Source organism: Mixophyes fleayi, chromosome 2 (genome assembly GCF_038048845.1).
Source record: "Mixophyes fleayi isolate aMixFle1 chromosome 2, aMixFle1.hap1, whole genome shotgun sequence".
In the NCBI taxonomy this organism is placed as follows: domain Eukaryota; kingdom Metazoa; phylum Chordata; class Amphibia; order Anura; family Limnodynastidae; genus Mixophyes; species Mixophyes fleayi.
This window is the reverse complement of record NC_134403.1, coordinates 105,754,978-105,778,434: the sequence shown is the minus strand read 5'-3', so window position 1 is coordinate 105,778,434 and position 23,457 is coordinate 105,754,978. Positions and strand designations below refer to the sequence as shown.

Genomic DNA, 23,457 nt, shown 5'->3' with positions numbered 1-23,457 from the left:
GCGTTAAACTGTGTAACTTCCAGTGGAGTTTTACACCTAGTCCAAGTTTCTGCCAATTCCGGAGGAGTATAAAACTAAGCACTATGAAAAGATGCCAGAAAAAGCAATAACTTTGTCAATGAGTCTTCAGCTTGCTAAACAGAACACTGATGCATGTATTATTAGGGCTTATTTATAGAAAGCAAGATGGGGTTTTGGCTTTCATACTTCCTGAAATAGCCAAATAAACTGGTCCATGTTTACCAAATAATTCTCTGAGTAGGACTGAGAACAATACTTACAGCTGTCATATAATTATTGAAAAGGAAGTTGTTTGAGAACACAAATTCTTTAGAGGTGTGAGGGTCATGTGGGGAGGGTCCAAGAAGCAGGTGGGGTAGTTTTAGAAGCACGTAGGGAGTGGCGTGTGAAGAAGGTATGTGAGGCATGAGGAGGTGGTGTGAGGGGCATAGGGGGCAAGTGGGCAGGTGGCATGTGGGAGTGCCGACGTTGCTTCGATAAATTCTTAATATGAAAGGTTTGGAGGTTGGAGGGCCACACACGCTGCTCTTGAAGTATATGAGGTTGCCCATTCTTACCACGTTGTAAACATGAACACACATTACCGCAGACAATACCTCGATGATTATACATTGCTTAAAAAATGAACTGCAGTAAAAAGTGTAAGAGAGAGTTAGTGTTTTACACAGAGCTGAAAACTTAGCCGATAACATTTCATCAATCTCTTTCTTTTAATAAAGGTAGTATAGTGATTTCTTACGTTCACAGTGTAATTATCATTATTAACAAACATGACTAATATTTACAATGCACAAAGAGGGCATTTTCACAAAAGAGCGTTTTTAGGAAACCGCACAATTTACTAAAGGTAAAACTGCACACCAAAAAGCATGGATGAAAACCTCCTAATATGAACCAGAAATCCCAATTATTACAAATGGAAAAAGTGTAATGTATTAAGTTATGCTTTGCAAACAAAAGGGTTAAATATACTGGAGGGACGGTTTTTTATTAATGGAGAGGTAGAAACAGCAAATTTGAGACATAGTTCAGCAATGACTATTTTCCAGGGGAAAAGGTATATACACATGATATGTTTTCAATCCATTAGCCTAGCTACTAAACAAGGACCTCAAACCTCTTTGCTTTTTGCTACTTCAGCGATGGCAGCAATCCTTTGTTTTTCAAACTCATCATTCTCCCCAATAGCTTTTGTAGCACTAGAAGTTTGCAGTGTTTTCCGGCTATCAAGTTCTTTGCTGTCAACTGAAGTAACAGATACACGTTGCTGACAGAGAAAAATAAGAAATGTGCAAATATTAGTGGTGAGGTTTATTTTGTGATCATTACATGTTTACATACATTGTAAAATAATGCAAAAATGCAATTGTATCAATTATTCCCTTGTGAAATTGTGCTTCATATAATCCTTGCAATAAAATGATGACTGTACAGAAAAGAGCCATGCTATAAAAAGTAACTATCTTTCAAAATAGAGGTTTATGTAGGTTTATTCATTACTGCTTTAGTGCAGTGAATGGATATATTATTTTCATGTAACAAAAGATATTGAGTAAATGCAAAAATAATTGCAATTATAATAACACGAATTTTAAAGTTAATATTACAATCCGGTATTAACAATCTTAAATACTCCAATACATTTGCTAGGAAGTATAAGCAAAGATTACAACATAGACTTGGTGGGTCTTTTTTAGCTATGTGAAATAAAGTAAAAGAAAAACAAACCAAAAGAAAAAAAAAAAAAACAATTGTGGACATATTACGTTATTTTCTACAAATTTAGTATTTAAAGATCCAAACATAAACAAGAGGTTTAAAAAGTTAGTACTCCCATACTATTTAAAAAAAAAAAAAAAAAAAAAAAAAAAAGCTTATCTGTTGGGGTCAGGACGTCAATAATATTATATTCGGTCTCCAGCCCTGCGCAGCTATATATGTGTGCAAATTTTTCTGCAATTTCTTATGATAGCTTGTCAGATGTTACAGATTATAATTTAACAAGTTGTAAGACTTCGTTATACTGGTTCAGGGGCAAACACAGGATTTGTAGAGGGGGGTTTCCACACCATGCCGCCAGTGGGCGTGACCAGCATGCATGTAGGCATGGCTATAATTTTAGACAGTGCTTGGCTGCTCTCCAACTCTTCCTATCCCCATAATATACATGGGCAATGCTGCGTGCACTACTGTTAGGTACACGCAGCTCTGCCTTTTCAAGCAGAGCTGTGTGAAGCGGGAGCAGGGTCCAGCCACCTCAATTATACAGTGTCCCAGGCTTGGAGTGGGGTTTCCAGGCATTAGGAACCCCTTCCCCCTCGGTTTGCCTATGTGGTTAGGTATCCTGATTGGTCTAATCTACTACATTGGTTCGCATGATCTTGTCCTATATATGCACCATCCATATAACTAGATAGATGGCTGTTTGTTTATTTATTTTTTTATTTTAAGGTAAGATGTACTTATTTGTAGGTTAACTGTTAAAGCTTCAATAAAAACACTTTAATTTAAAAAAAGAAAAAAAAAATATTTTAAGCCCATAGAGACTAGTAGATAAGCAACTTGGATTTCATTTGAAAACCTGTGTATTTAGATCACAGTTAACAGACAATCAGTATACATGAAAACATCAGTGTTTTTCAGTCCACAAGAGGACAATCCTACCTGTCCAAAAGGCACAAATGGTGGAGGCCCCCCTTCTGTTCCAATATTGCTTCTACTGTGTTTTGATAAACTCTGCAATAAACAAAACAAAAAACTGGTGTCATATTAGTTTAAATGACAATAACCTAAAAAGACATTTGTGTCTGAAAGCAAATGTCACTTATGACCGTCAACGACTTAAAATGTAGAACAGGGGAGGGAAGGGGCGGATGAACATAGGTCATGTAAGTGCGTTCTGGCGTCAATGCAGCTGATTCCACTCGTGTTTCATAAGTGCACCTGATCTCAGCTGTATCACTTGCACCAGCTACAGGCAGGTGTAAGAACTGACTGACTTGGCACAGTCTTTGAATTAAAAACTACATTAGTAAGCACAGAACATGTGTATGCAAGTAAAATACACTATATAAAACACATTGTATGGACAGTACACACTAAAAGTATCAAGTTATTTAATGTAAAAAACAAAAAAAATTTGTATTAATGATTATACTGTTAAGAGGTGTTCATTTATTTTAGAATTAAAACATTGTATGTGTTCTAATGTAATCGTCTAGTGAACAGTTCGTTCGTGCATATACTGCAGGCTGTTGTGTGTACCTACATAGCAAGCAACGTTTAGGCAGAGAATACTTGAAAATTCAATTGGATGAATACGGTTGCAACTACGACCAAGTTCCATGTTTTTGCCTTAAAACGCAACTTGCGCCCGAACATGAATCCGGACCATAATGTGCCCTGAGCAGCTCTGCTACGGATATAAAAGCAAGCAGGTTACAAATGACTGTCTATAAAACCTGACTTTAAATGATGTTTAAGGCATTTTTATTTTATTTTTTTCACACTGGTGCCTTTCTGCTAACTCTGTATGACTACAAGCCTGTGTACGTAATTGCTCAACTCTTTCCATTTTAGATACCACAACAGCTAAACGTGGTTGGCCAGTGTAAGATACTTCAGGGTGTGTGTGTATATTAACGAAGATAGACAGGCAATCTCCTGCCCTCACACATCATCCTAGTTATATTTTATCACTTGTACAGAAGTAACTGCACAAACATGTACTGCTGCCTCCATTGATACTTTACACATTTAGTTTTCATTTTCTAGAAAAAGGAGACACTGATTTGCTGCAATGGGTTACAACACCTCTTTTATACAGTTGCCTAAACACCTGTTTTCATAAATGTCCCACAATTTCTCCCCATTTGAAGATTTTTGCACAAATGACAGACTGCTATCACAACATAACTTGGTATTTGACATTTGGAGTCATACACCTCTTTCGTGACAATGGTGTCACAAACAGATTGTAGTCTGTGTTACACTACAGAATTGAACATCCATTTCATGAAAAATTATAAATAATTAGGTATGTGCACCAGGCAGGTTTTGACCATCAAAGAGATAATGATTGGTAGGAGAAAAGTTAGGAATGCATAAAACGGAATTGAATTGCGATGTAAAGAAAAAAAGTCTATATTTGGGATTTTTACTTTAAAATAAGTAACAAATCCCACATTTGACTATTTATAAAAAGTATGTTACATTTTTCATGAATATCCTCAGCTTGGCCCCATTGTGTACATTTGTGCTTCATACAGTTGGCATCTGTCATAACTTTCCAATAAAAGTCTTTCAACCACTTCCTTACTGTTTGTTATCTGCAAGAGCAGAATAATCCAACAGGAATTTACTATGCACAGCTGCAAATACTAAACACACTATTATAGAACACACTTGCAGATTATTTGAGTACCCAACCAATGTGACAAACCTATTTAGAAGACAGAAGCAGAAAAATAAATTGCAGCTCACAATAGAAATATATTACACTTTGGTGAAGTATTCCTAGTCATTTATATGCAGTATAAGAAGATCATATTGGAAATGCATTAGACAATATAAAATGCATTTCAAGATTTTGTGAGATTTCTGATTTAGAATGACTTTCCGCCTAGCTACATTAGTATCCTTCTTCTAGGGAGCTGTGTGACATGCATACAAAAATCAGATTGAATAAAGCCATAAACCACTGAGATGGAGGCAGGGGCTATAGCAAGAGACTCAGAAACTGTTTATTTTCAGCATTAATAAACGTGTATTTATCTAGCCTTGTGATGAAACCCAATCTTAACTTATGCACACATTGCAAACAAACATTTCAATGTCACTTTTTACTGCATCATGTCTATTTAGAAGACGTGCTAGATACATGAAAGATAAATCTGTGATGTAACAAATATAAAATTCTGTGTGTGTGTGTGTGTGTGTTATTATATTTCCCATACAAGTTAAAAGGAAAAAATATAACCCATATGTTGATAAGTAACTTATCCTTATAAATCTCTTACTGGTCACCTGAGTTCCTTCATTATTTCATCATATACACTTTTTTTCTCTCTGTATACATCATTACGTATCTGTATTCTGTTTGTACTGGGCTTTCCTTGGCAAATAGGAAAGGTGACTTTGATTTCCCAATTTATATATTAAGGTGCAAGGTGAAAATAACTTCTTGTTGTCAATATAGCTGTATCTCACTAAATCATGCTTCAATGATCCACTCATAACTGGGTGTTTCAAGAGTGATGATAAATCAACCCCATTTACAAATTTAAGGGGTTATCAACTACTTACCACTGCTCTTGTCTGGCTAGCAACTCTAGTGTATTTAAATGGTTTGTCAAACTGTGCCATTGTCATTGATAGAGATGAACTCTCTCTATCAGCTTTACAAGCATTTATAACTTGTAAAAGGATGACATTTTTCTTCCAACATTGCCTTTTGGAAGGCAACTTCATTCAAAATGATAAAGTATCAATTCTTTCCTACCGATAAAACTAGAGGGCCTGAATAGCTTTCAGCAGTGTGTACTACCTGCCTTACCCCGACAACCAGTGCAAGCCTGCCTACACTTCGGTTGATTTTAGGCTGAGATTTGTACATTGGAACAGTCTTACTATAAAAACTGAGAAAGCATGCACCATTCATTCTGACTGCACACCGAATACTGCAGTGTGTACAGTCATGGCCAAAATTTTTGAGAATGACACAAGCATTGGATTTCACAAAGTTTGCTGCTTCAGTGTTTTTAGACCTTTTTGTCAGATATTGCTGTGGTATACTGAAGTAAAATTACAAGCATTTCATAAGTGTCAAAGACTTTTATTGACGATTACATTAAGTTTATGCAGAGAGTCAATATTTGCAGTGTTGACCCTTCTTTTTGAAGACCTCTGCAATTCGCCCTGGCATGCTGTCAATCAACTTCTGGGCCACATACTCTTACATAATCAATGCTTAGAGTTTGTCAGAATTTGTGGGTTTTTGTTTGTCCACCCACCTCTTGAGGATTGACCACAAATTCTCATAGGGATTAAGGTCTGGAGAGTTTCCTGGCCCTGGACCCAAAATTTCCCTGTTTTGATCCCCGAACCACTTAGTTATCACTTTTGCCTTATAGCAAGTGTTCCATAATGTAGGAAAAGGCATTGTTCATCACCAAACTGTTCTTGGATGGTTGGGAGAAGTTGGTCTTGGAGAATATGTTGGTACCATAGTACCAGGTGTTATTCATGGCTGTGTTCTTAGGCAAAATTGTGAGTGAGCCCACTACCTTGGCTGAGAAGCAACCCCACACATGAATGGTCTCAGGATGCTTTACTTTTGGCATGACAGAGGACTGATGGTAGCGCTCACCTTTCCTTCTCCGGACAAGCTTTTTCCCAGATGCCCCAAATAATCTGACAGGTGATTCATCAGAGAAAATGACTTTACCCCAGTCCTCAGCAGTCCTGTACCTTCTGCAGAATATCAGTCTGTCCATGATGTTTTTCCTGGAGATAAGTGGCTTCCTTGCTGGCCTTCTTGACACCAGGCCATCCTCCAAAAGTCTTTGCCCCACTGTTCATACAGATGCACTCACACCTGCCTGCTGCCATTCATGAGCAAGCTCTGCACTGGTGGCGACCAAATCCCAAAGCTGAATCAATTTTAGAAGACTGTCCTGGCGCTTGCTGGATGCTCTTGGGTGCCATGAAGCCTTCTTCACAACTATTGAACCTCTCTCCTTGAAGTTCTTGATAATTGCATGGTATATTTAGGTGCAATCTTACCAGCAGCAATATCCTTGCCTGTAAAGCCCTTTTTATGCAAAGCAATGATCACTGCACGTGTTTCCTTGCAGTTAACCATGGTTAACAGAGCAAGTACAATGATTTCAAGCACCACTCTCCTTTCAAAGCTTACAGTCCGTTACTCTAACTCAGTCAGTATGACCGAGTGATCTCTAGCCTTGTCCTCGTCAACACTCTAACTTGTGTTAATGAGAGAATCACTGACCTCATGTAAGCCGGATCTTTTGTGGCAGGGCTGAAATGCAGTGGAAATGTTGTTTTTGGGATAAAGTTCATTGTCACTTCAAAGAGGGACTTTGAAATTATTTGCAATTCATCTGATCACTCTTCATGACATTCTGGAGTATATGCAAATTGCCATCATCAAAACTGAGCAGACTTTGTGAAAATTAATATTTGTGCCATTCTCAAAACTTTTGCCCATGACTGTATAATTATGAAAAGAGTTGTGATAATATGGTTACAATTTGGGGGGGGGTATTCAATTAGCCGCAAAGTGTGCTGAACGTTGTTCGCGTGCCACATCGCCGGCAACTGAAAATGTTTGCCTTAATTACACCACAAATTTTCACGCGGCCTATTTTATTGGATTATTCTTATTGACAAATATCTTCAAATAGTGTATTTTTTATTTGTGTGCCTGATATTTACAACATGCATGTAGCAGCCTCTGTGGCTCCATATAAGGAGAGGAGCATGTTGGTAAAAACTTCCAGTAGGAGATACTGCAGCTTTAAGGTACTGATTTAAGTCATTGGTATTAGCAAATGAAGAGCAGAAGTAAAACATAACCATGGCTTTATGAAAGCTACAGCCTGTCTCCACAAATAGATAAACTATTCATCCAGAGAAGTGTGCCACGTTGTTCCAACAACAATTATGAACAGCAATTAGAGGCGCCGAGCACAGTGATCAGCAGGGAGAGAGAAAACAAAATTACCATGAGAAAAAGATCGATTTAGAGAACTACAAAACACAAGTGCTGTATATGAAGCATGGTGTGATACATTTATACCTTCATGCCAGTCATGGTTTGTATGTGTGTATGAAAGCTCCACTTTTAAAGATACAAACAACCAATAAAGTGCTGTCAGTCACTTTTCTAGCACAGCTTAGAAAAGGAAAGAAAAAGTCCGATAGGTTACTATAGGTAACAACAACATTTTTGTACAGCATATCAAATTAATAAAAAGTCTCCCAGTATTTGCATTGAAAAACAATTCAGAAATAGTCTGCTAACAAAAGAGCTCCCAATCCCACAGAACATTGTTAACCTTACAAATGTGTGTACCATAAAAATGAGATGCATCATGCACCAACATAACATGTCAAACGGGCCACATGCCACTAGTTTAAATAATAGAGCCATAGCCATTAATGCTATCTATGTGGACATACATCAGTGTATCTGGGTATTTGCCCTTAAATTACGTGTGATAAATAATTTTTTTGGCCTGTCTGCAGTCATCAATTAACATAGCTCATTAATTGTTGAACAATTTCAAATAAAATGCATCTGGACAGGACACACTGTACATGCTGTTTTCTTAAGAGGAACATCACCTATTGTCTATTATCTTGACAAGTATGAGCTTTTCAATTTGGGTCTACAGTCGAGTGAAATGGATTTAAAAGTATAGAAACAAGGAAAGTTTAAACTATTAAACTGCCTTGTCATCAGCTGAACCCATTAGTGCCATTCATTCAGAGAGCAGCAGCATATAATGAAAATTTACAATGATAAAGTACCTTGGAAGACTCGGCACAGCACGGAAAGGACTTTACTAATACAATTAATGATGAAATGACATCACTGCCAAAATATGCAAAGAAATATTACATAGAATAGATATTTTTTGCATTTATAGGGTCCACGTAGTTAATATAGTTAACCATTTGTAGCTTGAAATATTAAGAAGGTAATTCCATCATGTAAATGAATACTAATAACTCCATCCGCTAGCTCAAGTAGCGGTTAACAAAGAGTAAACAGAATTGAAGGGACTAAAGTAGTGGCAGGAATAGACACACTCTTGCTTGATTTTCAAATATGCACACAATTCAGGAAACAAAAATAAAAAGAACATTTCTACTCAACTGGTGTCTTAAACCGTAAGTGTTATTAAGACTACATACAGGAATAGTAATGCTTTTTGCTCTCCATTACATGTGGTGTGTGTATATAGATTGTATATATATATATATATATATATATATATATATATATATATATATATATATATATATATATATATATATATATATAATATAATATAATATATATATATATACACACCCACACACACACACACACACACACACACAAGTTAACACAAGTTAACCCGTGCATGATACTCATGCATTCTAGTCAAATTAAGCTACTTAAGGTGTTAAAAATGTTCTTGTCATGCATTTGGGCCATAGCCCAGGCCTCCTCAGGGGAAGAGCGTTACTTCCCGACGTAAGTGCCCTTTTTAACGTGGTTTTGTCCACATGTCACCACCTCATCATTCTTCTCCATCACCTCATCCTTCATTTTCATCGCCACATCTATCCAGATGTGGCGATGAAAATCTCTCTCAGCGGTCCCGAGTATCACACTCCTCTCGCTCTGTCACCCCCGGCAACCACCAACCACTCCCCACTGTCACCCCCGGCAACCACCAACCACTCCCAACTGTCAATTCTCCTTCAAGAAATATATATATATTTTTTTTAAATCTTTATAAACACTTTTAACAATTAAATTAAATTGACTAATTAAAAACATCTTAGTATACCAAATTTCAGCCCTTTCTGATTTTTTTTTCCCACACACACTAAGAATTTAGTAGGTCAGTGTATAACTCCGCCCAGCAGGTGGCGCTGCAGCTTGGTTTTATTTTTTCCACACACACACACAGACTAACACACGCCACTAAGCATTTATATTATAGATATCTATATCTATCTATCTATATATATATTATAAAAGCCTAGCGGCGTGTGTTAGTCTGTGTGTGGAAAAAAAAAAAACAAGCTGCAGTGCCACCTGCTGGGCGGAGTTATACACTGACCTACTAAATTCTTAGCATTATCTAATATATAAAAGTAAAAGACTAGCGGCGTGTGTTAGTGTGTGTGGAAAACACTATTTTCTCAGAAAGGGCTCATCCAATTGATCTAAAATAGAATAGTGAAGTCAGTTAACTTCCATCATCCCCCCTTCCCCCCGTGGGAGGGGTAGTAAAGGCTAAATTTACGAGTTGAGGGCTCAAACTCATTCTCGTTAGGTAATTTTACCTCATGAACACACATTAAAAAGGGCGCTTGCGTCTGGAAGTAACGCTCTTCCCCTGAGGAGGCCTGGGCTAGGCCCAAATGCATGACTTTTTAAGGCCTTAAGTAGCTTGATTTGACTAGAATGCATGAGTATCATGCACGGGTTAACACATACATACATATACATATATATATATATATATATATATATATACATACACACACACACATTATCTCTCTCTCTCTCTCTCTCTCTCTCTATCCATCTCTCTCTCTCTATCCATTTCTCTATATCTGCATATCCCAAGTTGGCACAAATATACATACTGGCAGGACCCCTACATGACAAAGTTGGGAAGCATTGATATTAATAATTTTCTGAGTAAACAGAGTTGCTCTGCAAATAGTATGCATGGAAATATTATTCTAATTATTAATAACGTGATTATTTCCACTTTATAAAGCTCCAGCATCTGCTGCAGTCCTATACAGATTAGGTCAAAATACACACATTGTCTAAAAATGACAATTTTAACATTTACACAAACATTAAGACACTACAGGAATAAATATTTTGCTCAAAGAACCTCCTAATCTAAAATCAATGTTGCTACATTTATGCAAATGTTTTGAGAATTCTCTCTTTTTAAATAAATCTAAATTTAGTGGCATCCAGTGGTGCAGCAACCATTGGTGCAGCAGGTGCGTTACACTGGGGCCCACTACATGGGGAAACTAGTGAGCTGTTGGCCCCGGTTCCCTCATCCCTGCACCAGGGCCCACGGTTCGCTAGTTCCCCCTCTGGTGGCATCCGTAGCGGTGTGCTGAATCACTGGAAAATACAGATATAACCATCTTCTTTCCAACTTTTTCTGAAGTTGCAATGTAGTCAAAAGTAACTTCTGTGACTTTACTTGGCCACAGTTTCAGCATTCTCCTCAAACTGCAAAGTAAATCAAGTAACTCATTCGCCTTCAGTAAATTAATGAGATAGAAATTAGAAACACACGTAAATATGTACGGACAATACATAACTGGCTAATCAATTACTGTAAATTGTACGCAAAATCACTCTGCGCATGCTCACAACCGGGTGGTAACACACCCCTTTTCTGTGCAACAGAGCACGGAAAGGGCACTTCTGTCCAATTTTGGGGCATGACCTGGGCAGGTAAGGGGGCGTTCTCCAGTAGTCAATTTACAGTGTGAGCGTGCCAAACTTAAGCGCATGCAGTCACGGCCGTAGTAAGCTCTACGGCCGTGGAATAAGATTGATTTTTTTTGCTGTATCTCTTGCTCCAGCTCTGGGGCTAGTTTAAGTTGAGCCAGCAGATCAGGTGTCATTAGATCCGTCTGACCTACCGGATCTATACAGTGGTAAAAAAAAAAAAAAAAGAAATTGTGTGGGGTCCTCTCCTACTAATAATATTAACCCAAGTGCTGTCAGCTGCCTCTGGTTTGCTGCAAAACCGGGGGGGCATGGGGCCGCCCCAATTTCACAAAAACAAGTATTCGGGCAAGCCAGCAGGGGAACCTGCAGCAGACAGACCAGCTGACAAAGCAGCCACAGGCTGTTCAGAAATCCTTAGGGTGTGGGGTCGTAAAAGCACTATGGCTCATCCCAGACACCTGGGTGGTGGGTGTGAGGTAATAAACTACAGGTACCAGCATACCCATGGCAGCCAGGACACGCTGGCACTTGAAGAACCACAAGTAAAAGCATGCCCTGAAACCAATGGCACGCTGAGCCATGTAGTTCCACAAAGTAAAATTTAAACAAATCACGCAAACTTCGTGGACAGATCATATATTTATTAAAACTAATAAATCCCCATATATTTACCATCTGATGTCTTCATCTGTAAGCAATCCAATCTTGTAAGCTTTTAACCCAGATTGCTTGAAACCATAAAAAAAACAAAAAAACAATGTCCCCAGGTACTGTGGTTTCATGGCAACCATCAGTAAGCTGGCAGCACCAAGGTTAATATCATTCGTAGGCGGGGTACCCCACACATTTTTTATTTTTATTTTGTACCATTGTACAGAGTTGGCGGGTTAGGCGGATCTAATGCCACCCGATCCACCAGGGTTGACAGGTACATACCTACCTGCAGCGTCCGGTGTGGTAGAGAAAAGCAGTCTTGCACCCGAATTTAATAAGGTACGGATCCTGAGACCCATTGCTTGATTAACTCGGGTGCACGCAAACCCTAAATTAGGTGCTCACAATACGAAGCGCGCGTTGTGCTCAGAATGCATGCCTTGATCAGGTTCAACATGTCCCGATGCTAGCAAAACAAATAAGCCTGTGTAGTGGAATGTGACTCAGATTATTGCTACTAAATATAATACCAACATGTTACTCTGATCTGGTCAATGAAAAACTTGGTATCTATGCACCAATAACAGTTTTCTGTCAAAAGAAACAAATAACAGCAAATCATTTAATTGATTTAAACTGATTAAATCCCGGATGTGAGTGAATATTTTACACATTATTTAACAAGCACAAGAACAGTATGTAAAAATGCATTTTAAACAAAGGAAAATCTCCAAATTTATAATATCATATGGCAATCTAGTACTGATGAATATGTTTGTATTGTCAAATGAAGAACAAGTGGCATAGCTGCAAAGTTGGCAATGCTCCCTCTCTGTGAACCCTATTTACTATTCCCAGCATTGCTATAAGCACCTTATGCTCAATGGTCTCCCCCACACAATAAATCCAGCACATTATACTAGAGGCAATCCCAAACAGCATATCAACACATAGCCCTGCCCTACACATACAAGCACATATACATAACCTACCTACAAATAGGTGCAGCAGATGCTGTGCCCTGCCTCTGCCCTGGTGGAGAGTAAGGTTTAAAAGGCCAACACTTTAACATACCAGAAGGAAATGAGGAAGTGGTTTGTACACAATAGTCTGCAGTTCTTTCATGTTTACTGTCAACTTAAAATGAAAAACAAATACGTAATATAAATGAAAAACACAAAAATATCAGGCAGCTGACTAGAAGTTAAATATTTCTTTCTTCCTATGTTTGGGGGCAATTTGTAGTATATGAATGTAAGACAGAACATAAGTTTAGAATAGTAAATGACTGCCTCCACTTCGCTAGAACTAAGAAAAACATAATGGTCAGTGATCTAGAGTTAAAAGCAACATGAGCCTTACACAGTTGCCTGGTTTTGAAAGATAAAAGCTTGAAAGTTGAGGGGGAAAAAAAAAAATAAAAAAAAATAAGAGCACTTGCCAAATAAAGACTTATTTTATTTATCCTAAAAGTGAATAGATTGTGTTTCTACCCCTATGATGCTGTATAGGTGTCTTACCGTTTTATTATAAGTTAGGCTATTGATGCATTGCATTCACTGTTACGGTAATGTGTCAATCTCAAGTGTATTGAAGGATGACCCCTGGATGTCTCCACAGTTTGTACACCGATAAATGAATTCCATCTCACGGACTTTCCCAAGGCTCCTGACAGTTCTTAAGCACTACTCAAAGGCACCTGGAGGAACTTATAGTTATCTACAGGTTCCAGAGGTATTTGTGTTATATACCAGTATGCATAAGATCACTAGATACATTTTAGATAAAAATAATTACTTATTTTATACACAATGTTAAAAAAAAAAAAAAAAAAAAAAGCTTTTAAAGTTGGTGAAATTACATTTACATTGTAGAAAATGAAAAAAAGAATATAGGTAAACCTAAGCAGGCAAGTTCCCAGAATTGCAATTACTGTACTCACCATAATCACTGCACAGAGCACATAATAAAAATAAACACTGAAGTAAAAGCACTGAACAGAAAACAAAAAAAAGATAAGAGTAATCTGTTTCTAAGAAATTAAATTACCCATTGGAAAAGCAATGACTTTGCTCAGTGAAGTAAAAATAGTTCAGCAGACTGAAACTATACAGAAATATGACATATACAAAGGCAAATTGTGATTATTAAAAACAGATGTTTGCTAAAGCTTTAGAAATGTACATATTCAAGCCATGTAGAATCAAACATATAATATATATATATATATATATATATATATATATATATATATATACCGTATTTTTCGCTCCATAAGACGCACCTAGTTTTAAGAGGAGGAAAACAGGGAAAAAAATATTCTGAACCGAATCTCAAATCCTCTGAACCAAGTGCCACTGCTAATATGGCTATGAGGTGTCAGTCCATGTGTTTGAATGAATAGCAATAATAAAGTCTTGTACAGATCCTTAAATCGAGAATACCTGGTTGCCGTGGGGACACTCAAGCAAACTTTGTAAAAACCAAAATTTTTGCCCATGACTGTATGACAGCAAAATATTTAAAAGCAAACAGGGGTGTTTCTAGTGCAAAATTATTGCAAATGTGATTTACAATAGCAGTACTAAACTGCTATGTCCTGTCAATTATATTTCTGTCCTTCATTTTGATAATTAATAGTAATAAAACTTAAAATATTAGTCACTTATAAAATAGGTCTAAATGTCAGTTATAGAGAGAAGATGCATAATAAAAAGTATTGCGCTGAATTACCACTTGCAAACAATCAAAATGCAATTGGGATGTGATATGACATAAAAGCAACCAATAAAGACAATGATTTAATAAAATAAATTGTCACACAAGCAGATAAATGAATAAACAGTGCATTTGACACCATATAATTGGTGCATGTCAATCAATCGGCAAAGTCCAAGTAAATGCCACTAATTGAATCCTATACCAGCGGGAATAGATTGATTATATGGTAGGGACTTAGATAACTACAGTCCATATGTTGCAGAATGTCCATCCATAATAGAAGGAGATGCTTTAAAAGAAAAAACACTATACCTGGTGGTTCACGATAGTCCAGACCACGGTATGGTAACACTTGAGGTACCTGATCGAGATGTAGGATCCGGAAACTTGAATGGTAAACAATTAGTCGGCTAGCGGTGGCGCTCATAAGACATGTGGAACTGGATGTGCAAGCAGAGAACCTAGCGTGCGTTCCACTGAGGAACGCAGAAACCGGAAATCCTGTGACGTCAGGAGCGTCCCCACGGCAACTAGGTATTCTGTACAAGGCTTTTTTTTAGTATTCGCTCCATAAGACGCACACACTTTTTCCCCCACTTTTTTGGGAGGAAAAAGTGTGTCTTAAGGAGCGAAAAATACGGTATCTATCTATCTATCTATCTATCTATCTCTATATATGTATATATATATATATATATATATATATATATATATATATATATATATATATATATATATATATATATACACATATATATATATACATACACACACACACACACACACACACACACACACACACAAGAAAGGAAAGTAGTTTAGACATTTGCAATTTAGTCATTATTGTGATTTTAACTCTGTATTGTCTAGATTTATACATTAGCAATGAGTACCCTACAGACCAGCAAAATAACAGTAATTAAGAGTAAATATAAAAAAAAAAAAAAAAAAAAAAAACACCACTGTATATACATTATACAATGAATATTTAGACTAGTAAAAATCAATTACTTGGATGAAAAATACATATAAAAGACTAGTTTTGGGAGATTTGTGCCCAGCAACAAATGATAAGTGGGTATATACTGAATACAACATATAATGTATATTATATTACAAATATCTGAAATGTGTTATCTTTAATGACAGAACATGTCATAAATAATATACTTTGCCATTACTTGCTGCTTGCTTGTGTAGTTTGAAAAATTAGAATTTATATAAACAAAATGGATCGACTTTAGAGCAAACTCCTTATCAGACCAACAGCTGGAAGAAAAATATTAGCTGTATTTACTAGTGTGGTTTAAGAGACCTGTGATTCTGTGTATTATAGAAACCAATGAAGATGCAATTAATATCGATAACTAAAGAATTTACCTTCTGAACTGAGCATCAGCAAAAGATGTCACAACCAAAAGATAATGTCTCGTAAAAGATGTGAAGAGATGACTACCCAGTTGCTTTGCAAAAGCCGTAAATTGAAGCTTGTGCCTTGCGCGCCCAGGAGGTTGCCACCACCCATGTAGAGTAGGACTCCTTTAGGATTTCCGACCCCTTATGTCCTTTGCTCTTAGAAGCCTGTGACATTACATCTATGAACCATCTTGCAAGAGTCTGTTGGATGGGGCATGCCTTTGATGAGATTCTACAGGCAAGACAAAAAGTTGAATGGTCTTCCTGACTTATTTTGTTCTTGAAACAGAGATTGTAATCATTCTTTTTCAGCATTATTTTGCTGTGGGCAGAGACACCAAAATCTGATTTCCATATTGATACAGAAAGAGGAAGCTACCATAAGTAGGATTTGTTCTTACTACTACTTTATTCGTATATATGCTCATTAAAAGGATATTAGAGCCTCTAGAATGATATTAAGATCCCAAAGTGCAACAAAAGACTTGAAATTGGGTCCAATTCTCTTTACTGCTTGAAAGAATCTGTAAATTTTAAATGCTACCTTGGTGTCCAGGAAAATATGAAAGTCAGAATATGAACCTTCAGTGTATTAAGAGCAAGGCCCTTGTTTAAACCATCCTTCAGGAAATCAAGAATCTCAAACTATAGCAGAAGTTGGATTATTCATTTTCAGTTCATACCACAGAATAAACTTCTTTCAAATTCTATATTAGATTGCGGAAGAGTTTTTCTTACTGGCTTGCAGAAGCACATCCACAACTTTATCAGAAACTCCTTTGTGCTTCAGCAATGACGGCTCAATTTTCCCACCATGCATGAAGAATTGGTTCTTGGTGCAAAACAGTCGGCAGAAGTGGCAGAGGCCAAGAATGTTTCAGGAACCGTCCTCAAGCTGCTGCAAACCATGACAAGTGTTACGAGCCGCGGCTCCCCGAAGGGCTGCCGCGACTCGCATCCGCTAGTGGTCTCCATGACGACCGGGACGTCACTTCCGCCTTCCACGTCCCGGTTGCCTGGGCAACAACCGGGACGCCGTAACACCACTGCTGCAGCGCCTGGCCAGCGATCTGGCACCCGGGTGCATGCAAGCAGACAAAGTTAATATCGGCTGCATTATGTTGTGGTATTGGACTCTGTATTAGAGTCTTTTAATAGGAAGTCCTCTTGGCACCTTTTGAATAGGATTCTGTTGTTTTTGGGTAGTAGGGAGGAGTCTCTTTAGCACGCAATTCTATTGGCTCTCCTTGCTATTTAAGGCAGTGAGGACAGAGCCTCATTGCCAGTTATAGCTTCCTGTGTAGCTAGGCTCCTGTTCCTGTTTCCCTGCTCCAGTGCTGTATTCTAGTTGGATTTCCCGTGTATGACCCCTGGCTTGTTTCTGGACCTTGTTGTATTGCCTGTGACCCCTGACCTCGGCTCGTTATCTGATATCGCTGCCTGCTCTTGACCTTTGCTTGGATCTCACATTGCTGTGTACTACTACGCTACCCCTGGGTTCTCCCCAGTCAGTATACATTACACGACCCTCCGTTCGTCTGCAGACAAGTCTGTCCCCACCACTAGGGGCTCCAGAAAACACCAGACTTCGGAGCAGACTCCAGGTTTTGTCGTACTGACTGGAGGGGTTCCTAACAACGAGGAGGCCAGAATGAAAGAATTGCTATGACTTCTATTGCCTCTTTTCCATAGGATGTCTTAGGGCCTACGACCACCAGGATGAGCTTTTAGAACAGTAGTGTAGAGGTCTTCACCGTTAGCAGCCGCTTTTCCTGTAGAGCTTTATGTGGTCACATGTACTCAGATGCCCCCAGGTCTTAAGCTCAAAGTAGTAAAAGCTCAACCAAGATGGAACTGGGCGCGCTAGCCCAGACTGGAGCGGGTGGTCAGAGGCAGGCTGAGGTCAGAGGTCCACAGCAAAACAGCGAAATCCAGAATACAAGCCAAAAGGTCAAGGAGAAAGGCAAATAGCGAAGTCCAGAATACGAGCCAAAAGGTCAGGGTCACAGACAAACAGGCAAGGTCAAAGGTACAGGCAAGGGTCACAACAGCAGATCAGGCTAATAGAAATCTCACAGCAGGTTAGCATAGTACAGGACTGGAACGCTATAACTGGCATGGAGGCAAAGCCCTCCCTACCTTAAATACTTAAGGAAGCCAATCAGGGCCTTGCCCTGAAACTATCCCCAGGCACTGCCTAAATAATTAATGCAAAAATTAATTAGCGCACAGGCTGAATTATTTTACAGCGCACGTGCCCTGCATTGCCGGGATGCGGCGCTGAGAGCCTTGGTGTCCGGCCGTTGCCCTAGCAACGGTCGGGCCGGAACCGGAAGTGACGTCAGGCAGTGAAGAGAGCGAACCGCGGGAGCTATGGACACCGTGGTGGCTCATAACAGAATGCAGGAAGTGAGAGGAAACTGAGGGAATACATCTTCTATATGACAGTTACATGGTACTGAGAGGGTATCTATTCCCCTTGTCCTGGTGTTCTTGTGCCAAGAATAAAACAGAGGTACCTTGGTGTTCTAATTTATCACAACCAAGTCTATTTATGGAAGTTTGAATTTTTGTACCATTAACTTCCTTGATTAATGACGGTGCTTCATGAATGAATCTGATAATGACCAAGATAATCTGCTACATTTTTGCCTTTGTCTGCTACATGAAGTGCAGTAAGAAATGTCAGATTTTCCACCTATGACATTTCAGAAGTGACTGCAGTCATCATTGTGTTGCTTCTGGTACATTCTTGCTGGTTTATGAAGGCAACTACCATCAAGTTGTCAGAAAAAATTCAGAAAGGTTTATGTTGCAACATTGGTTGTAAATGTTGAATCCCATGCCATACTGCCCTCATCTCCATAATGTTTGCACGTATAGGTTATATTATTATTTTATATTCTTTCTGAGTAGTCAAACAATAGTGGGTCTGCCGCACATAGACGCAGACAGAAAGCTCTTCAGACAACCACAGATAAAGACATACATCTTGCTCAAAGAGAAATTGTATCCAGTGAAGCCTCACAAAGAAAATATATATATATATATTTTTTATTATGTTACGGTTTTTAACTGAATATTGTCTGTTAGTTTTCTCTTGCACATGCCTCTGCACTGTATCAGTCCATAGGGCTCTGAAAACTGAGACAATAGCCACACCAAACTTAAGAACTGTACACAAAGAAAGATGAAGTCTCTTAAAACAACTTAATTTTCCTATCCATAGGATCTTTTAGCGGACCTCCATTTTCTAATTTAAAAGTGGTCTTGGCCGAAATACATTAGACATTTGGTGCAGAACACCACTTAGAAACATCATCATCGTGGAGAGGATACAAACGGTTAAGTCTTTTTATATTAAGCTGGTGTCTGTACAAGTGTTCCCACTCTTTCTGGACAAGTTCCTTAATTACTCTGTGTACTAGAAATACTCTGCTTTGTGCTTGTTGATCCGAATATAGAGAATCTCAGAGAAAGGTGTTAACAGGAGTCTCATCTATCCCCATGAATTTATGATCTGCTTTAAGATAGCTTCCACAATATCAGGGTTAAATGACCTGGGATCTTTCCCCACAATTTCTCTTGATTCATCGCTGGATGACCAATCCTGCAAAATGAGTCCAAGACCCACAGGTCTATATTTATCTGTGATTTGTGCATCTTTAAACACTGTATAGCCATATATTTATTTATCATTAACACAACCTCTGGTTACAGACAAGCTCATTTATTTTTATTTTTTTAAATAGACCAAAATTTGTCTTCAACACCAAACTTCCCTAATAGACCCCTGGCAAACTGGATAATCAAACATAAATATATTTGTGTGAGACAGTTTTTTGTAAATACACATTTTCCACATATACATTAAATAAGCCATCTTCTGGACAGGTATTAAATATTAATATATTAACCCTGAGTTGACGTAGAAGAATATCTGTTCCTTCATTAGAATATACAGCCTCACATACCATCATATAGTCAAGTTATAGCCAAATATTCCTCCATATAGCCTCACATACCACCAAACAGCCACTTTGTCCATACAGCCCGACGTTACTAGGTATGGCTGTATAGCTTATCTAAGCATATGAGGCAATATGATATATAGTCATCACCACGGCCCAGAGTATTAAACCAGGGTAGCTGCTGCAGCATCTTTGCTCCTCGACGTCTCACCATACCCCACGCTTCACCACTGTATATAAACATAGGCAAAGCTTGGGAAGGCTGAAGACTTTGGAGAATGGACTGTAGTGGTGCAGAACACTTGGTTGGCTCACCCATTAGACGAACCTCGGTCTCCCTCAAAAAAAAAAACCCAAAAAAGAAACATTGACCACGTCCCGTTCACATTTGACGGTACTGTGAGACTGGGCACAGTTTTAGAACACATTTTTTTTTCTATGTCTGGTATGTGTGTTCACATACTACTGTACTACTTATGTCAGATTTGTCAAAACTACACTACAGGTGCAATTTAATTTAATCTCTTGCTTAATTCTGTTAACTGCTATATCTTTTGTGGCACTTATTAAACACATTCCTACACACTTCAAACTGAAGAAACAAAATGAAAAAACCCCCTGAAAACTATTATAATACACTGGACAGATTATAAACGTATTCATGCACAACATTTCGATAATGCAGGAGGCAGCATGTTTTTTTGTTTTTTTTATTTACTTGTTTAAACATTTGTACTACAAATTGAAACAAATAATACACAAAATCATCCAGGAGAAGCTTTAATAAGATGGGTTACAACTTTAAATCATCACACTGTAGTAAATGGCTTCCACTCCTAATGTTCACTTAGAATAAATAGTTTCTAGGGGAACTAATGAAAGCATTCTTCCAAAAGTATACTCATTCTTTGCCTGGAAGAGTCAATTTAATAAGACAGTCAACAACAAAAAAGTGAGTTGTGTTAGACTCACCCTCTGCAGCTCCCACTTCTCTATGAGCTGTTCCACTTCACCTCCAAGCACGACAGTGTTTGTATCATCTAGAAGCAGGCATCCATTTTTCACTTCAATACTTCCTAATAGCTTTATTTTTGTGCCAGGTGGAGTGTTCAAGCTACAAGGGAAGAAAAAGATGTGGAATACAATGAAAATGTTAGATTTTAGTAGATGCTGAACCCCCCCGCACACAATAATCGATTCTAATATCCCTTTACATGCATACAAACACAAATTTAACAATAGAACAGTTTGTGAAAGCAGATGTATATGGTTTGTGTACATTGCATTTTGTAGTTAAAAAATGCTTAAGATTTTATTAAACATTAGAAACAATTACAAGGTCAATTAAGTTAGGACAGAAGAACATATGGTAAAACCCACAATGTATACCAGCAGGCTGTCCAGCGGAACACTGAACATGTACTTATTAAATATCTGTTATGCTATAACTTTTTAGCAAAAGCAAGTACTCTATTCAGAGCTGCATTTAGTAAGGTTAAAAATGAACATAATCTTAATAATACATGCATGAATCATAATGTTTGTGTTAGCATTGTTAAACGGATAACATGATCCAGATATCTACATAAACTATATACATATCTGTATCTCTCTTTAATAATTATGTGATTATTAATTAGGTTATAAAAGCTGGTAGTACAGAAAGGCATGGAGACCTACCTTCAAAGGCAGGATGTCCCATGTTAGGGGTCTTAATCAACATCACTTGCTCTAGAGGATCTTATTTTATGCTCCTTAAGTCTATAGGGAGTCTCTGGATACAGTCTTATTAGATATGTTACTAGAAGGGGGTGTGGTCTGGATGCTTTCAGTATCGTTCGCAACCACTCCGCTGCGGTCTACCCATAACACAGCTACTAATATAGTCCTGGAACTCGCCCGATACCAGCTCTAAGTACCACAACACCTGGGACCCCGGTGGACCGGGTGAAGCCACTCAGACACCTCACTGCTGCTGACCCAGCTGGGGACAGCTTGCCACTCACCCATCGCAGCCCCGATGCTCTAACCAACTCTCAGGAGCTGCCTTCACCCCACACTTATCCACACTGGAGCCCAGTTGTGCCTCCATGTAGCTTCTCCATTGTGTTGCTGAAGGTGGGCTAGCACAGGAGCCCAATATCTGCAGTGACCCAATGCCAACGGGCTCCAGACACTTACAACTTCTGTGCAATGTATTCAGCTCTCTATCCCACCAGGTTCCCCACAGCTGCACAAAACCCAGACTCTCCACCTTACCGGCTACTCCACAAGCTTGGGGATCCGCACATATAGTTACTAAATCCCCGCAAGAGCGCTCCCTGCCATCTTGAAGAGGAGACACCAGACACCATCTTGCCAGGCATGGGATGGCGCGCATTTTCTGGCTATGATGCAGGGAATCCCACTCTCAACACGACACTACTGTAACGCTGGTTTTAAGAGTTATATGCTACCCCAATGTGGCCATTGGTGAGCCTGCCTCATCACTATTTTTTAATACCAAGCCGGTGAGCTGCCCTTCAGTAGCCAATTAAAAAACTACCTCAGTAATACAGGTCTGCCGGGCTTTCACTGCGGTGCTGCCCCCCCCCCATTGGCTATTAAACACATTCAAGGCTCTGAAATGTCTGCTGCCATCTAGTGGTAGATGCAGAGATTGTGGACATGGTGCAAATCACTACTCTCTCGGTTGCAACTGCACCTGTTCCCAAGCCACTTGCACTGCAGTTCGGCCCAGCTAAACAGAGACTCTTTCTTTCCACTGCTGCTGCGCTGAGAATGATGTGAGAATAAATGCTAGTCTGTCCAGAGCTTCATCCTCATTGCAAGTATTGTTTTCTGTCTGACCTGTACTTTGAACCTCTCAACCATTTCACCATGAATAAGTCAACGACCAGACACAAGAAAGGGACATATTGGACTTGTGTACCCTCCTTGCGAACTTTAAACTATCGCTCATCAGCGATCCAAAAAACTGTGGGGCAATTAAAAAAGGACTTTTCTGATCTGACTCAACGCACCTCCACCCTGAAACAATCCAATGCCCAACACCAGACTTTCCAAGCTGAAACTGATCGGGACTTTGAATATTTAGTAGAGCTCTGGAATTCATGCGGGACCAAAATGAAGACCTCGAAAAACAGGAGCAACAGAACAACCTTCGTGTCTGAAATGTACCAGAGGACATGGATGTGCAGAACTGGGAACCAAACCTACTGAGACTCTTTGCACAACTGGTAACCTCCCTATCTGACACTCAGCTCATCATGGAACAAGCCCACAGAGCCCTTCGTCCCAAGCCAAAAGACTCCGCTCTACACAGGATTTTATCTGGTCCTTTTAAAATTAAAGGACAGATAACTCTTCTCTAGGAATTGTATTTATTTAGGTTGCTCTGTTCTAACTTTAAGTACATGACCCCTTATAAGAATTTTA

General features: G+C 38.7%; 1 protein-coding gene across 1 annotated transcript in view; it reads right to left on the bottom strand.

Annotated features, from left to right (window-relative positions):
* Positions 1-23,457, bottom strand: part of TDRD3 (tudor domain containing 3) — a 109,195-nt gene that overhangs the window by 67,384 nt on the left and 18,354 nt on the right. Inside the window, exons 2-4 of the mRNA XM_075199797.1 lie at positions 20,992-21,133; positions 2,686-2,757; positions 1,139-1,288 (exon numbers count right to left, since the gene is read on the bottom strand). Of these exons, the coding sequence (XP_075055898.1) occupies positions 1,139-1,288; positions 2,686-2,757; positions 20,992-21,133 (364 nt within the window). The remainder of the gene's footprint in view (positions 1-1,138; positions 1,289-2,685; positions 2,758-20,991; positions 21,134-23,457) is intronic.